The following is a 17884-nucleotide window of genomic DNA, read 5'->3' as shown; positions in this document are numbered from 1 at the left end:
ACAACATGTTGCACTGACTGTACTTCTGTCCCTCAAAGCATCATTTTCAGTTGTGTCAGATTCAATAACTTTGACTAAGTTCTTTAACCCTTCACCTCCACTGTGCATGAAAAACATGGCTTTTTCATGAAAGGAGGACAGTAGAACAAATCTGATGTTTTCTTAACACTTGTGTGAAACATCGACCTGACTGCTGTAGATCTGTTATAACCAACTGTAGTGTGCCATTGCTTCTTAGTTTAATGAAGAAAAGACTGTATGTGGCATGTTTATGAGATGAACCTCCCCATAAACTGCTCTGTACAGTCAGTAGAGTTGACTGTTTTTGACTGGTTTCTCTTTTACAGTGGAATCACCAGCCTGTTGGATGCAAAGGAGGTGGGCGTCAAAATCTTTGAGGATTACGCCAGCTCATGGTTTTGGATCCTAATGTATGTATTCCCTCATTTTCTCACAAATGCAAGAGATTGATACAGTGTGGCTGATCTGTGGTTTATGGGTGTTTTCAGTGGTCTGGTGATAAGTATGCTGGTCAGTCTGATCTTCATTCTGCTGCTGAGGTTCACCGCCGGCGTTCTCTTCTGGATGGTGATCTTTGGGGTCATCGTGGCTGTGGGCTATGGTTGGTAATTACTACAGAACACTACAGACTAAAACTCAAAAACTAAACTCTTATATACTGGACTTCAAAATTTAATAAATTATAGAGATAGTTTGCCCAAAAATAAAAGTGATATAATATATTCTTGGATGAATGTTGTTCCTCCAAAAGAAAATCACAATTTTCAAACTTCAAAAAGTCCTTTTTTTCCTTTTTTAGTAAATTAATCTTTCATGAATCAGACTGATCTGGTTCTCTTGAATTCTCAGGCAATAAATGTTCACTTTAAAAATTAAACCCTGATCTTGTAACTGACCTTAACACTAAATGTTGTGTTAGCTATGATAGTTTGTGAATGTCTCTGCACTGTGGGTTCAATTGTTGTGTCCTGACTGTCACTTACAGGAATATGGCATTGTTACTGGGAGTACAGTTCACTCAAGGGGAAGCCGGACTCTGACATCACCATCTCAGACATCGGATTCCAGACTGACTTCCGGGTTTACTTGCAGCTGAGCCAGACCTGGCTCATATTCAGTAAGATTTCTTGAGTTATTCAAATATGTTAGTGTTTGTAGTGAAGTTTAAATCAGATAATGCATCTCAAACCAAGCAATGCAGCTGCACTTTCAAGTTGAAGGATATGAAAAGTTCAGTTTGATGCAAGTGACTGACAGCTTGATATTTTACGCAGTGATCTCCTTGGCTGTCATTGAAGCTATCATCATCTTAGTACTGATATTCCTGCGGAACAGAGTTCGTATTGCCATTGCTCTTCTAAAGGAGGGCAGCAAGTAAGTTTCTTTCTGCCTGTCTTTCTCTCTTTTTCTTCTGTTTAATGATGGTGCTTGGAAAAAAATGGAAAAACGCCTGGAACAAAGCTGTCAAATGTTATTTTAAATGTTATGTCTCTCTCTCCTACAGGGCGATTGGATGCATCACGTCAACACTGTTCTATCCCATCATCACCTTCCTGCTTCTGGCTCTTTGTATTGCATACTGGGCTGTTACAGCTGTGTATCCAAATTTTAAATTCATTTGAATGCAGAATGAAGTTTAGTACTTTTTATTATTTTATATATATATATATATATATATATATATATATATATATATATATATATATATATATATATATATAATATTAGTAGTATAGTATTTTGTTTTGTTAACATTTGAAAATATTAAATATATAAAAGAAAAGTTTAAAACGAGTTAATGGTTTATTTTTTAAATATCAAATATGAAAAAATGTTAACATTGAAATATTTACTTTTTTTTTAGGTTTAATAGGTTTTGTTTTAATGCATGACTTTGGGAAAAGACTTTGTTTCTGTCATGGGATTAAAAAATCTTAGTTAATTGTGACTTTTTATCTCGCAAATCCGATTTTTTTCTTGCAATTCTGAGAATTGTGAGATGTATAAACAGAATTTGGAGCTATTCTAAAAAGAAAAATCAGAACTGTGATACATAAACTCACATTTGCTAGAATAATATGTCAGAATTGTGAGATGTCACAATTTTTGTTATGTGGCCGAAACAAAAAAACAAAACAAAAACAAAATAAACTGAATTGTGAGATGTAGACTCCCAATTTTGAAAATGTAAACTCAGAATGGTGAAAAAAAAAAAGTCTTAGGAAAGGTACCCAGTTTTTTTCATTCTGTGGCAAGCTTCCGTACAAGACTACCTTCCAGACTACCTGTTTTATAGCAGCAGTCTTTATTTTAGCAGATACAGTGGTGGCACAGATATTACACACTTCACCTTTAGCTAGTTTGTATTGTATTTTCCTTAACCATAAATTATTTCAGTTTCCTGGCATCATCTGGAGATGCAGTATATAAAGTAATGTCAACGCTACCCGACTGCAAGTATGCCAACCTCACCTGTGACCCAGAGGTAAGAACCAACCCTACTGTAAACTGTGATCTAAAAGACAGCAACCTGCTCACACAGTGTACAGATTTCATTTTACTACATTTTTAATATTAAATCCATTATATTGATTCAGATTTAGTAATTGTCACATTAGTGATTCCTTCCATCTCTTTGTGTTTCAGACCTTCAGTCAATCCAACGTGACTAAACTGTGCCCGGGTTCCCAGTGCACATTTGCTTTTTACGGTGGGGAGAGTTTGTACCACCGTTACATCTTTGTTCTTCAGCTCTGCAATTTGCTGGTCTTCCTCTGGCTGGTGAATTTCACCATCGCTCTGGGTCAGTGTACCCTCGCCGGGGCGTTCGCCTCGTATTACTGGGCCTTGAGGAAGCCAGCAGACATCCCACCTTGCCCCTTGGCTTCATCATTTGGCAGGACTTTAAGGTATGTTGCCCTCTGTGGTCTTAGAAGCTTGCAGATGATTGATTATGTCTGAGTGGAGAGCTGCTGGACTGAAATGAAATGTTCACTGTAATCACATTACAATGTTTTTCCAGGTATCACACAGGCTCTCTTGCGTTTGGAGCTTTGATTCTGTCCATTGTACAGTTCATCCGGATTATTCTGGAGTACCTCGACCATAAACTGAAAGGTATGAATCACATTTTAATTTTTAAAGGTTTGACTCATTTTTCTCATCAGTGATGGTCTCAGATGTCTCCATTTGTTACAGTTTCCACAAATATATTAAGAAGACTGCTTCAACAATGATAATAATAAGAAATGGTTTTTGAGCACCAACTCAGCATATTAAAATGTTTTCTGAAACAATCATGTGACACTGAAGACTGGTGTTAATGATGCTGAAAATTCAGCTTTGCCATCACTGGAATAAACAACATTTGAAAATATATTTGTATTTTTGATCAAATAAATGAAGCCTTATTGAGACTTTTTTCAAAAACATCTTTCCTAAAATCTTACCTACCCTAGCTTTTGAACAGTAGTGTGTATATATAGCGTAGAATACATTGTGAATAATGGCGCTGCTCTTTCTTCTGTTTTTGTCGCAGGTGCTCACAATGCTTTTACACGCTTCCTGCTGTGCTGCCTAAAATGCTGTTTCTGGTGCCTAGAACACTTCATCAAGTTCATGAACAGGAATGCTTACATTATGGTGAGTCACTCCACTTTTTCAAGGTACAGGCATTACATAACTTTATATTTTATGTATTTATAACTACCAGATAACAGCATATATTTTCAATGTGTATGGTTTCATTTGTTTAAATATGAAAGCCAATGTTGAACCTGTTGTCAAGAAACAGACTTACAGAAAGAAGGAATGCATTGACATTTATTGTTCGATTGTATTCATGTCCTCAGATTTCAATATATGGGAAGAATTTCTGTTCCTCAGCACGAGACGCTTTCTTTCTGTTAATGAGGAACGTTATGAGGTAAAACTCTGCACTGCTGCAACATTTATAATGTCATTGTCAAGGTGTGAAGCTGCAAGGACTCACACACCTTTTCAAGAATTTGTTCCAGTTATTTTGACATTTCCAGGATGTTATTTTTGTATTAGCTTCATCACTGTCAAATTTCACCAAATGTTGCCTCTATGGCATAAAAAAGAAACATGGGTAACACTTTACAATAAGGTTTTTTAGTTAACAAGAACTAAGCATGAACAATACTTCCACAGTATTTATTAATCTTAGTTAATATTAATTTCAGCATTTACTAATGCATTATTAAAATCACAGGTTGTGTTTGTTAGCATTAGTTAATGCATTGTGAACTAACATGAAACAATGAACAATACTATTTTTATTAACTAGCATTAACAAAGATTAATAAAGTGTGTAATAAATGTTGTGTTCATTGTTTGTTCATGTTAATTAATACATTAAGTAATGTTAACGAATGACACCTTATTGTAAAGTGTTACCAAAGCATGTTTTGTTGTCTGATTTGTTGTTCAAGTTCAAGTTCCGTTTATTTCTAAAGCACATTTACTAACGGCCGCCAGCCGACCAAAGTGCTGTACAATAATTACAGTACAAATACACAAGAAAGAAACACAATCAATAATCACAATAAAAACAGGATAAATTACATGTTAAAAACCGAGACAAACGGAGTTTTGAGAGCAGATTTAAACTCAGATAAAGTGGAAGCCATTTTAATTTGGGTCGGGAGATTATTCCAGAGAGTGGGGCCAGCCACTTCAAAGGCTCTATTTCCCTTTTTTTTCAAGCGGGTTCTGGGAATCTGAAGGAGGAATTTGTTTCCCGATCTAAGTCCTCGCTTAGGAGTGTATGGGTGGAGTAAGTCTGTCAGATAAGATGGTGCAAGATTATTTAAAGATTTGTAGACAAGTAATAGAATTTTATATTCAATTCTATACTGAACAGGTAACCAATGTAGAGATCTCAGAAGGGGTGTAACATGATCAAATTTTTTACATCCCTTCAGGAATCTAGCTGCTGCATTTTGAACGACTTGTAAACGGGAAATTTGAGTCTTTGAAACACCATAATATAGAGAGTTGCAGTAATCCAGCCGAGATGTAATAAAGGCATGGATAGCAACCTCTAAAGAGGCGTTAGAAAGAAAGGTTTTAATTTTAGAGAGAGATCGAAGATAAAAGAAACTAGAACCTACTACAGAGCTGATTTGTCTGTCAAATTTCAAGCCGTTGTCGATTTCCACACCCAGATTTCGCACTCGGGATGAAATAGCTAAATTTAAGAACTCAAGATTAGGTATATTTTGTGTTCTAGTTTCAGAGGGGCCAAAAACAATAACTTCCGATTTATCTGAATTTAGAAAAAGGAAATTTTTTGAGAGCCATGATTTTATGTCATCCAGACATGCTGATAAACTATTAAGAACATGCTTTTTTTCCGTGGTCAAAGGCAGATAGATTTGCATATCATCAGCGTAACAATGAAAACGCCGTGTTTCCTAAAGATGGACCCCAAGGGAAGTAGATAGAGAGAAAAGAGAGTAGGTGCAAGAACAGACCCCTGGGGTACACCACAGGTTAGTTTGCGTAAAGAGGAAGAGAAATTTCCTATTTTAATTGAGAAAGTTCTATTTGTTAGGAAAGAAAAAGTTGTCTTTTTCTTTTGTGTTCAACTTGTGAAGTATAATTTTATCAAGAGTCATACTTACCCAACTCATATTTGGAGAAATATTGTTGTCTAATAAATTGTGAATTCTTTAAATATTCCATATAATAAAATGTCTTATGTAAGAGGTCCAAGACTAAATATGACTATATATAGCATCTCTTTATTATTCTGTGTTTTTCTCTAGAGTTGCTGTTCTGGACAAGGTGACTGACTTCCTGCTGTTCTTGGGCAAACTGCTGATCTCAGGGAGTGTGGGTGAGTCAACCATTTCATTTGTGACATACAGACAGGCCAACATTAAGACTAATAGAGCCAGGCGGCTTTAACCACACACACAGACATGACATGACATCTGCCTTCATGCACATAAATTCTAAACACAAAAATGATTGATGATGTCACATTGTTTGCCATTCTAGCTCTTTTTGCCTGCTGATGTTGTGAATATGCTTTTGCAGGTGTCCTTGCTTTCTTTTTCTTCACCCGCCAAATACCAGTAATCCAGGAAGAGGTGCCGTCATTAAATTATTATTGGGTCCCTCTGCTGGTGAGTGCAAGCAATACACCTTCATGTTCTAGAAATTTTATACACATACATATATACACTATATTGCCAAAAGTATTGGGTCACCCCCTTCTAATGAACATGTTTGACTACTTTAGTAATTTCTATGAGTACAAATCTTAATGTTAAAACATATAATGATATTCTACGGAATATCTTCTAATTTTCTAATTGTGCTTCAACAGTTTGGACAGGACCCTTTTCTATTCTAACATGACAGTGCCTCTGTGTATAAGACACAGTTCAAAAAGAAGTCCTGATCCCAGCTGAACTCCTCTGGTGTGACTTTAAATGCAGACCGTGAGCCAAAAACTCATCACCAAACACCAATGACTTGTATAGACACTATAAGGACAAAAGTGTTGGGACGCCCCTTCTTTAGAACAGAAAAAGGCACTAACAAAACTGTGGCAACAAAGATGGAAACATAATTCATGTATTTAAAAATTGTATTTCCATCTCTGTTGCAACAGTTTTGGACATGTCTAAAATGACAGTACCCTTATGTACAAGTCATTGGTGTTTGATGATGAGTTTTTGGCTCAAGGTCTGCATTTAAAGTCACACCAGAGGAGTTCAGCTGGGATCAGGACTTCTTTTTGAACTGTGTCTTATACACAGAGGCACTGTCATGTTAGAATAGAAAAGGGTCCTGTCCAAACTGTTGCTATAAAATTAGAAGCACACAATTCCATAGAATATCATTATATGCTTCAACATTAAGATTTGTACTCATAGAAATTACTAAAGTAGTCAAACATGTTCATTAGAAGGGGGTGACCCAATACTTTTGGCAATATAGTGTGTGTGTGTGTGTGTGTGTGTGTGTGTGTGTGTGTATATATATATACATATATGTGACCCTGGACTACAAAACCAGTCTTAAGTCGCTGGGGTATATTTGTAGCAATAGCCAAAAATACATTATAAGGGTCAAAATTATACATTTTTCTTTTATGCCAAAAATCATTAGGACATTATGTAAAGATCATGTTCCATGAAGATATTTAGTGAATTTCCAACCATAAATATATCAAAACGTAATTTTTTATCAGTAATGTGCATAGCTAAGGACTTCATTTAGACAACTTTAAAGGCAATTTTCTCAGTATTTGGATTTTTTTTGCACCCTCAGATTCCAGATTTTCAAATGGTTGTATCTCGGCCAAATATTATCCTATCCTAACAAACCATACATCAAAAAGCTTATTTATTCAGCTTCCAGATGATGTATAAATCTCAATTTTGAAAAATTGACACTTATGACTGGTTTTGTGGTCCAGAGTCACGGATGGATGGATGGATGGATGGATGGACGGACGGATGGATGGATGGATAGATGGATAGATAGATAGATTAGTATATTTATTTATTTGCATTTCATAAATGTAATTTATTAAGAAAATTCTTATGCAGTCTTTAGTGATAAATTATATAATTATATGTATGTATGTGTGTGAACATGGACCACAAAACCAGTCATAAGGGTAAATTTTTCAAAATTGAGATTTATACATCACATGAAAGAATAAATAAGCTTTCCATTGATGTATGGTTTGTGAGGATAGGACAATATTAAGCTGAGATACAACTATTTGAAAATCTGGAATCTGAGGAGACAAATAAATCTAAATATTGAGAAAATCGCCTTTAAAGTTGTCCAAATGAAGTTCTTAGCAATGCATATTACTAATCAAAAATGAAGTTTTGATGCATTTACAGTAGGAAATTTACAAAATATCTTCATAGAACATGATCTTTACTTATTATCCTAATGAGTTTTGGCATAAAAGAAAAATCAATCATTTTGACCCATACAGTGTATTTTTGGCTATTGCTACAAATATACCCCAGCGACTTAAGACACACACACACACACGTTTGTCACACTTTAATGTTTCAGATCATCAAACAAATTTAAATATTAATCAAAGATAACACGAGTAAACACAACATGAGGTTTTTAAATGAAGGGTGTTTTTATGAAGGGAAAACAAAATCCAAACCCACATGGCCCTGTGTGAAAAAGTGTTTGCCCTGCTTGCCTCAGTTAAGGTCAGTGTTCATGACTCCACCATAAGAAAGAGACTGGGCAAAAATGGCCTGCATGGCAGAGTTCCAAGACGAAAACCGCTGCTGAGCAAAAAGAACATAAAGGCTCGTCTCAGTTTTGCCAGAAAATATCTTGATGATCCCCAAGACTTTTGGGAAAATACTCTGACGAGACTGTCGAGAGTAAAATTGAACTTTTTGGAAGGTGTGTGTCCCATTACATCTGGCGTAAAAGTAACACAGCATTTCAGAAAAAGAACATCATACCAGCAGTAAAATGTGGTGGTGGTAGTGTGATGGTCTGGGGCTGTTTTGCTGCTTCAGGACCTGGAAGACTTGCTGTAATAAATGGAACCATGAATTCAGCTGTCTACCAAAAAACCCTGAAGGACAATGTCCGGCCATCTGTTCGTGATCTCAAGTTCAAGCGAACTTGGGTTCTGCAGCAGGACAATGATCCAAAACACACCAGCAAATCCACCTCTGAATGGCTGAAGAAAAACAATATGAAGACTTTGGAGTGGCCTAGTCAAAGTCCTGACCTGAATCCTATTGAGATGCTGTGGCATGACCTTAAAAAGGCAGTTCATGCTCGAAAACCCTCCAATGTGGCTGAATTACAACAATTCTGCCAAGATGAGTGGGCCAAAATTCCTCCACAGCGCTGTAACAGTTATCGCAAACGCTTGATTGCAGTTGTTGCTGCTAAGGGTGGCCCAACCAGTTATTAGGTTTAGGGGGCAAGCACTTTTTCACACAGGGCCATGTGGGTTTGGATTTTGTTTTCCCTTCATAATAAAAAACTTCATTCAAAAACTGCATGTTGTGTTTACTTGTGTTATCTTTGATTAATATTTAAGTTTGTTTGATGATCTGTAACATTAAAGTGTGACAAACATGCAAAAAAATAAAAACTCAGGAAGGGGGCCAACACTTTTTCACACCACTGTGTGTGTGTGTGTGTGTGTGTGTGTGTGTGTGTGTGTGTGTGTGTGTGTGTGTGTGTGTGTGTGTGTGTGTGTGTGTATGTGTGTGTATATATATATATATATATATATATATATATATATATATACATACATACATACATACATACATACATATAAATTAATATATTATAATGTTTTTTTATTCTGTGTGTGTGTAATGGATTTTATATATCTGTTAATTTATTTAAAAACAATTAAAAATTATATATAATTCTTACACACACACAAATATTAGTGCTGTCAAATGATTAATCGCATCCAAAATAAGTTTTTGTTTACATAATATATGTATGTGCACTGTTTATTTATTATGTATATATAAATACACACACACATTCAGTATATATTTTGAAATATATTTAATATAAACATAAACGTAACATTTTTCTTAAATATATACATGCATGTGTTTGTATTTATATACAATAATAAATATACACAGTACACACTCATATTATGTAAACAAACTTTTATTTTGGATGCGATTAATCGTTTCACAGCACTAATATATATATATGCGCATTTTAAGTTTTTTATTTATTAAAAAATGCATTTAAAAAATAAATAATTAATCTGCTTTTCGTTCTGTCTTTTGTGTTTTTAAATATTACAAAAGTAATATTAAAATTTTTAATGAAACATTGAAATGCATATTTATCAAGAGGTATGTTGGGAATAGATTTATTCTAATTTAATTTCTCTTTTAATCTTTTTTCCCATTCACAGACTGTGATATTTGGATCATATATGATTGCACACGGGTTCTTTAACGTCTATGCCATGTGTGTAGATACATTGTTCCTCTGCTTCTGTAAGTACACCGTTTTAAATCTGCAGAATTCACTTATGTGTGTTTGGTAGTAAATGCTGAACTTTATGATGTTTTCAACTTGAAAATCTGGTTTAGTCCTTGATAAATACTGTACATACCCACCCACTGGTCTTCCTTTACCTTTCCTCTTCTTCTCTGTGCATGACTTTGATCACTTCTGTTCTCTAATTATAATACTGATGTAATCTTTGTGTATTTATTCTTTTCACTTCTTCTTTTCAAACTGCATGACTGCTGACTAACTCTGCTTTATTTCTTTTTTACCTTTTCCTTGAAACCCTCTGTCTTTCCTCCTTAACTCTTCCCTTCTTCTGTCGTCTGATTTGACGGGACACCCTTCAGGTGAAGATCTTGAAAGGAACGATGGCAGTCCTTCCAAACCGCATTACATGCCTCCAGGCCTGCACAGGATACTTAACAAAACTGATCAAGGAGGCAAAAAGTATGCTGTGTCCTGAAACTGTCACCTCAGTGGGACGTGAAGAACAGCACTAGTACTGTAGCACGCTGCATCTCTCCCGCAGCACAGCAAAACCTTCTGGGATATGGAATCAGATAGCATTTATAGAAGCGATCTTCTCTCTGCACTGTCTGCTGATACTGACTGGCTCCTGCTGTACTTTTTTCCTTCTTTTTCTTTTTGCTGATAATTCTGTCCATCATTGCCTTACCCATGTTTGTCTTCTGGAGCAAAGTAAGGTCTGATAGTACTCTGGTAATCCATGATGAAAGCAAGTTATTCTATATATTTACTCTCTTTATATTGCAAGTATCCTCTTTCTCTTTCTATACAGCCCTTTGTTTTCATGTCACTTTTGGTTTAGAAGTTCATACAGTACATTGATGTGCATGTGGGTGGATTGACCGAATTCTTAATCCACATGATTTTAATATTAACTTTGTCATAATCGATTGGAAAATGCTATTGTATTGGGGGAATCTTAATAGATACAGTGTGTATTCTCTTATAACCATGTTTTGATAGAATCTATGAATTTTCAGGTGTTCTGATGACAGTATTTAGTAACTGTGACTGGTTTAAAAGGAAGAGTGCTACTCTCCTTTGTTTTTTGCAATCAATCTGAAAGTTTTTCAAGTTCAATTTATAAAAGGAACATAAAAGCCATTTTTTGTAATTTTGTAGACTGGTTTGATGCTGCGTCTACTCTTGTGAAGTTCAGTACAAGTTGTCTTTTAATGGGGGAAAGTTTTGTAAAAAAAAATAAATAAATAAAAGATTTGTTTTTTTTTCCCATTAGAATAAAGCTGAACTAAATATGATGAATGGTTTGATTCTATTTTTCGTTCATTTTTCAAAATGCTAACAAATTTTATTATCGGTATTATTCATTACATTCTCAGCTTAAAATAATATATATACTGTTCAAAACTTTTAAGATTTTTTGTTTTTGAAACAAAAGTGATGCTGACTTAACTTAAAAAAAATTGAGGAAACCCATTGCCTTAAAATTATTAAAACAAAAATAGTTAAGTGAACTTGACAATTCACTTAACTTATACTTTTTTATTATTAATTACTTTAAAAAATTGAGGAAACCCGTTCCCTTAAAATTATTAAGTCAGTTTATCACTTTTTACAGTGAAGAAGCCTATTTATGAAATATTGTGTGTCATCAAGCAGCACGCAGACACAACCAGAGTAAAACAAGCAAAGTTTCACAAAAGTAAAATATTTCATTGTGTTTGGGGCAAATATGTGCACTCCTCAAATGCCGAATTTGGGGGCTGTATCTAACTGCTGTAAAAAAAAAAAAAAAAAAAAAAAAAAAAAAAAGTTTTCAACTTAAAATAATTCCAATTGTCCCTTAAATTAACATTGAGTAACTTAAAATTTCAAGTTGATTAAACTAAAAATTTTAAATCGGGGGGTAACAAATTATTTTGTTGAAACAACTTTTTGAAACAATTTTTTTACAGTGAATGCTCACCAAAGTTGCATTCATTTACAGTAAAGAGAGTAATATTATGAAATATTGACATTTAAAAGAACTACTTTAAAATGTAATTTATTCCTGTGGTGTCAAAGCTGAATTTTCACAGGATCCTTCAGAAGTCATTCTAATATGCTGATTTGGTGCTCAAGAAACTTTTCGTATTATTATCAATGTTAAAAACAGTTTTTGCTGCTTAATGTTTAAACAGTGATTCACTACCATTCAGAAATTGGTGGTAAGATTTAAAAAAAGAAAATAAATTAATACTTTTTATTACATTTTTTTATAGCATGCACACATTAAATTGATCAAAAGTTCAAGTAAAGATATAAAACAATATAAAAGATTTCTATTTCAAATTGTGTTCATCTAAAAAAAAAATTATCACAGTTTCCAACAAAAATATTAAGCAGCAAATACTGATTGATGCAAAAATTGCATGAGCGATTGGTTGGCATTAACATTGCTTGTGCCCCTGATCTCAGTGCTTGATCTGGAGAAGAACAACGGCTCAGCGACCCGTCCGTATTACATGAGCAGCAGCCTGCGTGCCATCCTCAACAAGAAGAACAAGAGACCAGAGGAGAAACAGAAGAAAAGGAGAAAACAAAAGAAGGATCAACCAAGCAAAAGGCACTGACATGTAAAACACAGATTCTGGTTATTATGGTAAATGGACTGATTTAAGCAATATTCAGTCATGTATGTAGATAGTTTTGTATTATCTCATTAGAAGCCCAAAAATATAAATACAAGAATCGTTGTACTGATCTTCATCTTTCTGTTTATTATGCAAGTAAATATAATTGACAGTAAGCAACAAATGAATTGAAATGATTACTGTTTATGGATATGTGGAAATGTCTTACTTTGTGTCGATTTTTGTAGATTTTAGTCATTTTTAACCGATTCTTGTCTTTTATATGACCATTGCATTTTGTTAGCACCCATTTGAGGTGAAACTACCACTTCTCTCATATTGAGAAAATGACCGGTAACATTTATTCACTTTTCACTAAATGAAATTCTCAACTTTTGTAAGTTGCTGTTTGTAATTGCAGTTCAGCTGAAGTGCCTTATTCCACCATGCAGTTAACAGCTCTTTTAACCTCAACCACATGTTGATATGAGCCCTTTTCTGCTGTGCAGAGCTTATAACTATTTATTCCGTCATTACTGCTCTTATTCATCCATCCAGCTGCATTTCTCATCAGGCCGAATTCTCTCTAGCAGTAGGAGGTTACACTCCGGTGTGATTTTTATTGTGTCTGTTCACACTTCATTTTAGCCCAGGAAGGACTTGAATTTATCTTAATAACACCTTTATATAAATGTGTGTACAGATTAGTGGTAGTTATTTTATGTGAACTAATCATATTTTAATGCCATTCATTTGAAGTATTCGTTATTTAAATTTTTGTAACTTTTTTTTTTTTGTAGTTTTTCTTTTAAGTATTAAGATTGTATTCTTTACCAGTTTTATGTTATGTTGTTTTTTTTTGTTTTTTCAATTGTATTTTGAGTTTAACACTTGTCTAATCATGTCATTAATATGTAACCATTTAGTTCTCTTCATAATTTGGTACACATTTTTACTATTTTTGTAAACACATTGCGCTATTTTGCAAAGCTTAATAACACTGTATGATGTAATCCAAGTGCAAGGATAATTTCGGAAATAAAATATTTCATATAGACGCATGACAAGTTATTTATTTTTAGTTAAACCACATGGGAAATGAACAAAACGCAATAATAAATAAAAACAAAAAATGAATACATTTAATACAAAGGTATCAGTGGCATAAATGTAGTTACAACAACTGGCACAACATTTACAACTGAATTGTAAAGCGTTTAGCTGCTGCTGATTGGTAGATGTGTAGATTTTTGGGACAGTAGCGGCTGATAGAGTACAGATGATAGTGTGCGCACTAAAAACAAAAGAGAAACAAAGCCATTAACAAACACACAGGGACAAATTTATGTCATCCTGACAATGGATACCAATAGTAGTTTTAGTAATATTCATCAAAAACTGATAATAAATGTTCTAATGTCCTATTTAAAGAGTTTATCTGATTGTACTACATTTGGTCAAATCTCACCATCAATGCAGGTGCTGTGTAGTGCTGTGAGCAGAGATGTGTGTGAATAGTGCTGCTCATTCAGGGTGGACACGGACTGGAGTGAAGACATATCTCCTGCCGTTACTGCTGAATGAGGGGGAGAAATGTGCTTCTTATGACGAGCGCGGCAGTTTTGAAACCAAACCTGACCAGAAAGAAATTCAAAGAAATTACTTAGACAGCATATGAGCTTTCTTCTGCTGCCACATACAGTAAACCAACATTTTTAGACGGCTTCATTTAGGCACTTTAGAAATTGCTAAAGAAATGTAACCTGAATGACGCGTCGGCTAAGGCCAGTCTGTTCAGCAAGCCTCTGAAGTGTCTGTGTGTCTGGGTTATTGTCCTGAGCAAACTGGCCCTGCATAACCTGCAAGCCACAAACATCAAAACAGTGTCAACAGGGCCAGAGACATTAAGCCAGTGGGAAATCTCTAGTATGGTTCGATTACAAGTAGCAACAACAAAGCAGGGATCCATTATTGCTTACACCGAACTTTATTTTAATAAGATTTCAAACCCCTGAACTCAGTATGTAGCGCATATTGATCAGCGAGAGCGATGCTTTTGTTTACCTGTAGCTGGTCTGAGGTGAAACTGGTACGTGCTCTTTTAGATGGTTTTTGGTTGATTTCACAGCCTGTATGCAATGTACCTTCAGGAGAGACGCTTTTTCCTGGAATAATAAAAGTAATGCAAAGGTGTATTTATAAGACATACTGAGCATGCTACAAACCAGGAGTCATCAAAACCAAACAACTGCTTTATTCACCCTAAGATGTTACTGGATTAGTTTTACAGCTTAACCTTGTAAAGCCTGACATATATAACAAAAATATTCAGAAAAATTTTAAATGAAACAGTTTATTGAAACTTCAGACTCGTAATAAAGGAGGAAACTTTTATTCAAAAATATGCAGTTTAATGAAGCTGCTGATATGTGTATGGCCAAAAATTAACATGAAATTCTGAAACCTTTAAATCAGTGACATTTTATAGTAGACGTCTTGCACGAAATGCTTATAAATATCAGTCTATATCTCACAATAAGGTGTCTTAGCAAGATTATATTTAATCAGCTTATGATCAAATCTCTAGTTTTAATTATAGGGGAAAACATAATGCAATGCAATATAATGATGATTGAGAAATAAACATTCCTCAAAAGCCTGATGTATCGTATTTGATACATTTTAACATGATTTAACATGGATAATCAAATAAACAAATAAAATCAAATAGTTGCTTCAGTCCAGTAAGTGTTCATCTTGAAATATTACTAACAATATCATGTTTTTTTACATGTACTTTATAAAAATCAGTAAAGATTTCACACCAAAAAGACACGTATCATAACCCAAAGGCAGACATTTTTGGAATTACACCAAAAAAAGCTTCTACTTGAATTTTCAGCAAATTTTATGCAAGATCACGTTGATAGAAATTTGATTATCAGTTATGATACAGCAGGCTTTATATTGTTAAAGTACACCACTTGTGTGCATGCAGGACTCTCAACTTACCTTTTTCAGCAGCACCTTTGAGTTTGTCCAGCATGCTGTCGTAATGAACGCGACACAACAATTTTTGTCCAACCAAAGCAAACTCCTCGCCTGTGGACAGCTGCCTCTTACAAGAGAAGCACAAGAAACATGCCAGGTGGTAAACATTTCCCTTCGCCCTGTGGACCCAGTCTGTGGAGTGAACCGTTTCACCGCAGCATGAGCACCATGTGCGATATCTCCTGTCAAGCCATAATGGATTTGGTTAAATACATCCTGAAACATCTTCTCAGCATATGCATAATCTTTCAGAAGTACCTGAAGTAATCTAGTTTGCAGAAGACCTCTCGCTCTCTAACGTAGCAGGTTGTGTGTCCGCTCAGAGTGGTTTGGCACACACTGCATGAAAGGCATTGCACATGCCAGCACAAGTCATTGACCTGCATTCAACAAGAAATTTGATTACAAACTGAGAATTGATCATACAGCATTTAAAATGGTCAGTGAAATGAATAAATATTAACTAAATAATCCTTCTCACTTTAAGCAGATACTGGTCTAGGATGTCCTCTCTACACCTTGTGCAAACTGCTTTGCCTTGGAAAGCATCAGATGCCACTGCTTGAGGTAGAGCAGATGGAGAAGATCGGCCATTCAGAAATTCTGATGAACTCTGTAGAAACAGAAATTACATTTGATCTAACATTTCAAACATACACAAAATTTGATTGGTTCCATACGACTGTAAAGCACAGATAAACGCGTTGGGTTAGGGAAATGCGTCGTATAAAGGATACTATTAAATGTCTAATTGTACATTTAATTAATTTAAGTCAACAATTAACATTTTATGTATAATAAATGTACATTTTTAAGAAAAAAATTTAGCAACGAAAAAAATCGTATCTTTTTTACGAAAAATATATCGCGTTTGCGCGAGACAGTAACCACAGCAACCGTCACTCGTGCACTATTAGGATCTGTATCGGTACACCGGTAACTCATAGGTAGGCTATTTTCATTATTTAACGCTTTATTCTTATCACATGTATATCACAAAAGCTGTAAAACTATTTAAAATTTAAAAAGTAGGCAATTTAAAGAAGCAAAAATACGGTTTAACCTCTATGGATGAAACCCGAAGAATTAGCCAACCTAGAATATTAGCAAAACGTTGTCCTTTTACATCGTAGATTCGTAGTATAACACGACTGAAAAGTTTATGGTTAATCGATGTCTTCATAAATATGTATATTTACCATACAAATGTCGCTTGTAACTTCTCTGCACTCGCTGGTAAAATCCTCACTGCGATCCATAGACATGACTGTAGTGAATGCGCTTCGGATCTCCAAATCTCGCACCGAAACACAGCCTTTAAATGTGCGCGCTCCATCCCATAAACATCATCCACTCTCCTCTTCACCATGACAACCGCAACAATTACCAAAACTACATTTACGACTTCCAGAATTCCAGTCATTGTTAAAACACGTCCGACTCTTGGAGTAATGGTTATCTGTGCAGTATATTACGCACTTGAAATCCGCATTAGCGATTCGGAAACGGTTCACACATAATGCCTTCCATCCCAAACGTATCAATTACGCATGCCAATCAAAACCTCTGAAGAATCAGTGGAAGAAGAGAATTGATTTATTTAATAACGCCAATTAAAACCCCGCGTTTGGCAAAAACGCGCAACCAGAGCAACCCAAAGGTGAAGAGGTCTCATTAAACTCTTGACACTTAATTGCCGTCATTTCAAGGTCCTTTTCTTCTTCTGGTATAATTCAGGGGAAATGGTGGAAATATTTCGCCCGAAGTGTAGACGGAATACATAAAAAAAAAAAAAAATCAGTTTATCATTATGACGAGAAAGGAGATTTCTATTTATTTATTTGTTCGCTGTTGGTAGCCTATTTCAAAATTAAACAATAGGCCTTAAGCTATTTCCGTGTTAACGAGCGTTTCATTTTAATTGTGTCATTTTAAAATCTTTATGCACCAGCAGACGTGCCATAAAACCTACAGTTTGTAGAACGCTTTAAACATTTGTTTGAATGTTCTTACATTATTTTAATGCTTTAAGAACAACACCAACAATAATCTATTATTATTATTATATTAACATTTTATTAGTCTATTCATTTAATTTCATAGGACTATCTGTATTAGTCAAATATTACGTCTAGTTGTAGGTAGGCCCTAAGTTTACAGGGTCGCTTTTT

General features: G+C 34.8%; 1 protein-coding gene and 1 pseudogene across 7 annotated transcripts in view; one reads left to right on the top strand and one right to left on the bottom strand.

Annotated features, from left to right (window-relative positions):
* The window catches only part of LOC306848194 (choline transporter-like protein 5-B), a 36125-nt gene extending 22401 nt beyond the window's left edge, over nucleotides 1-13724 (top strand). For 3 of the 6 annotated variants that reach the window (XM_079382585.1, XM_079382588.1, XM_079382587.1), the window contains 14 exons: nucleotides 348-431; nucleotides 510-622; nucleotides 1007-1138; nucleotides 1296-1395; nucleotides 1526-1618; nucleotides 2419-2506; nucleotides 2668-2930; nucleotides 3044-3138; nucleotides 3560-3663; nucleotides 3873-3946; nucleotides 5814-5884; nucleotides 6088-6176; nucleotides 9962-10046; nucleotides 12508-13724. In XM_079382585.1, coding sequence (XP_079238711.1) covers nucleotides 348-431; nucleotides 510-622; nucleotides 1007-1138; nucleotides 1296-1395; nucleotides 1526-1618; nucleotides 2419-2506; nucleotides 2668-2930; nucleotides 3044-3138; nucleotides 3560-3663; nucleotides 3873-3946; nucleotides 5814-5884; nucleotides 6088-6176; nucleotides 9962-10046; nucleotides 12508-12662 — 1546 coding nt within the window. In that variant the 3' untranslated portion in view covers nucleotides 12663-13724. Of the gene's footprint in view, nucleotides 1-347; nucleotides 432-509; nucleotides 623-1006; nucleotides 1139-1295; nucleotides 1396-1525; nucleotides 1619-2418; nucleotides 2507-2667; nucleotides 2931-3043; nucleotides 3139-3559; nucleotides 3664-3872; nucleotides 3947-5813; nucleotides 5885-6087; nucleotides 6177-9961; nucleotides 10047-10409; nucleotides 11830-12507 lie in introns of those variants that run through there. The other 3 variants (XM_079382586.1, XM_079382590.1, XM_079382589.1) reach the window with 1 other exon arrangement.
* A 155-nt stretch (nucleotides 13725-13879) lies between these two features.
* Nucleotides 13880-17082, bottom strand: LOC306848214 (LIM/homeobox protein Lhx8-like; annotated as a pseudogene). Its single transcript has 8 exons — nucleotides 16913-17082; nucleotides 16195-16326; nucleotides 15972-16093; nucleotides 15675-15895; nucleotides 14727-14827; nucleotides 14426-14521; nucleotides 14131-14296; nucleotides 13880-13956 (listed from the first exon to the last, which is right to left on the bottom strand). The product of its transcript is annotated as an LIM/homeobox protein Lhx8-like (transcript).
* Nucleotides 17083-17884: the final 802 nt, after the last annotated feature.

This window comes from Barbus barbus (assembly GCF_936440315.1).
Source record: "Barbus barbus genome assembly, chromosome: 28".
In the NCBI taxonomy this organism is placed as follows: domain Eukaryota; kingdom Metazoa; phylum Chordata; class Actinopteri; order Cypriniformes; family Cyprinidae; genus Barbus; species Barbus barbus.
This window is presented reverse-complemented; position numbering and strand designations above follow the sequence as displayed.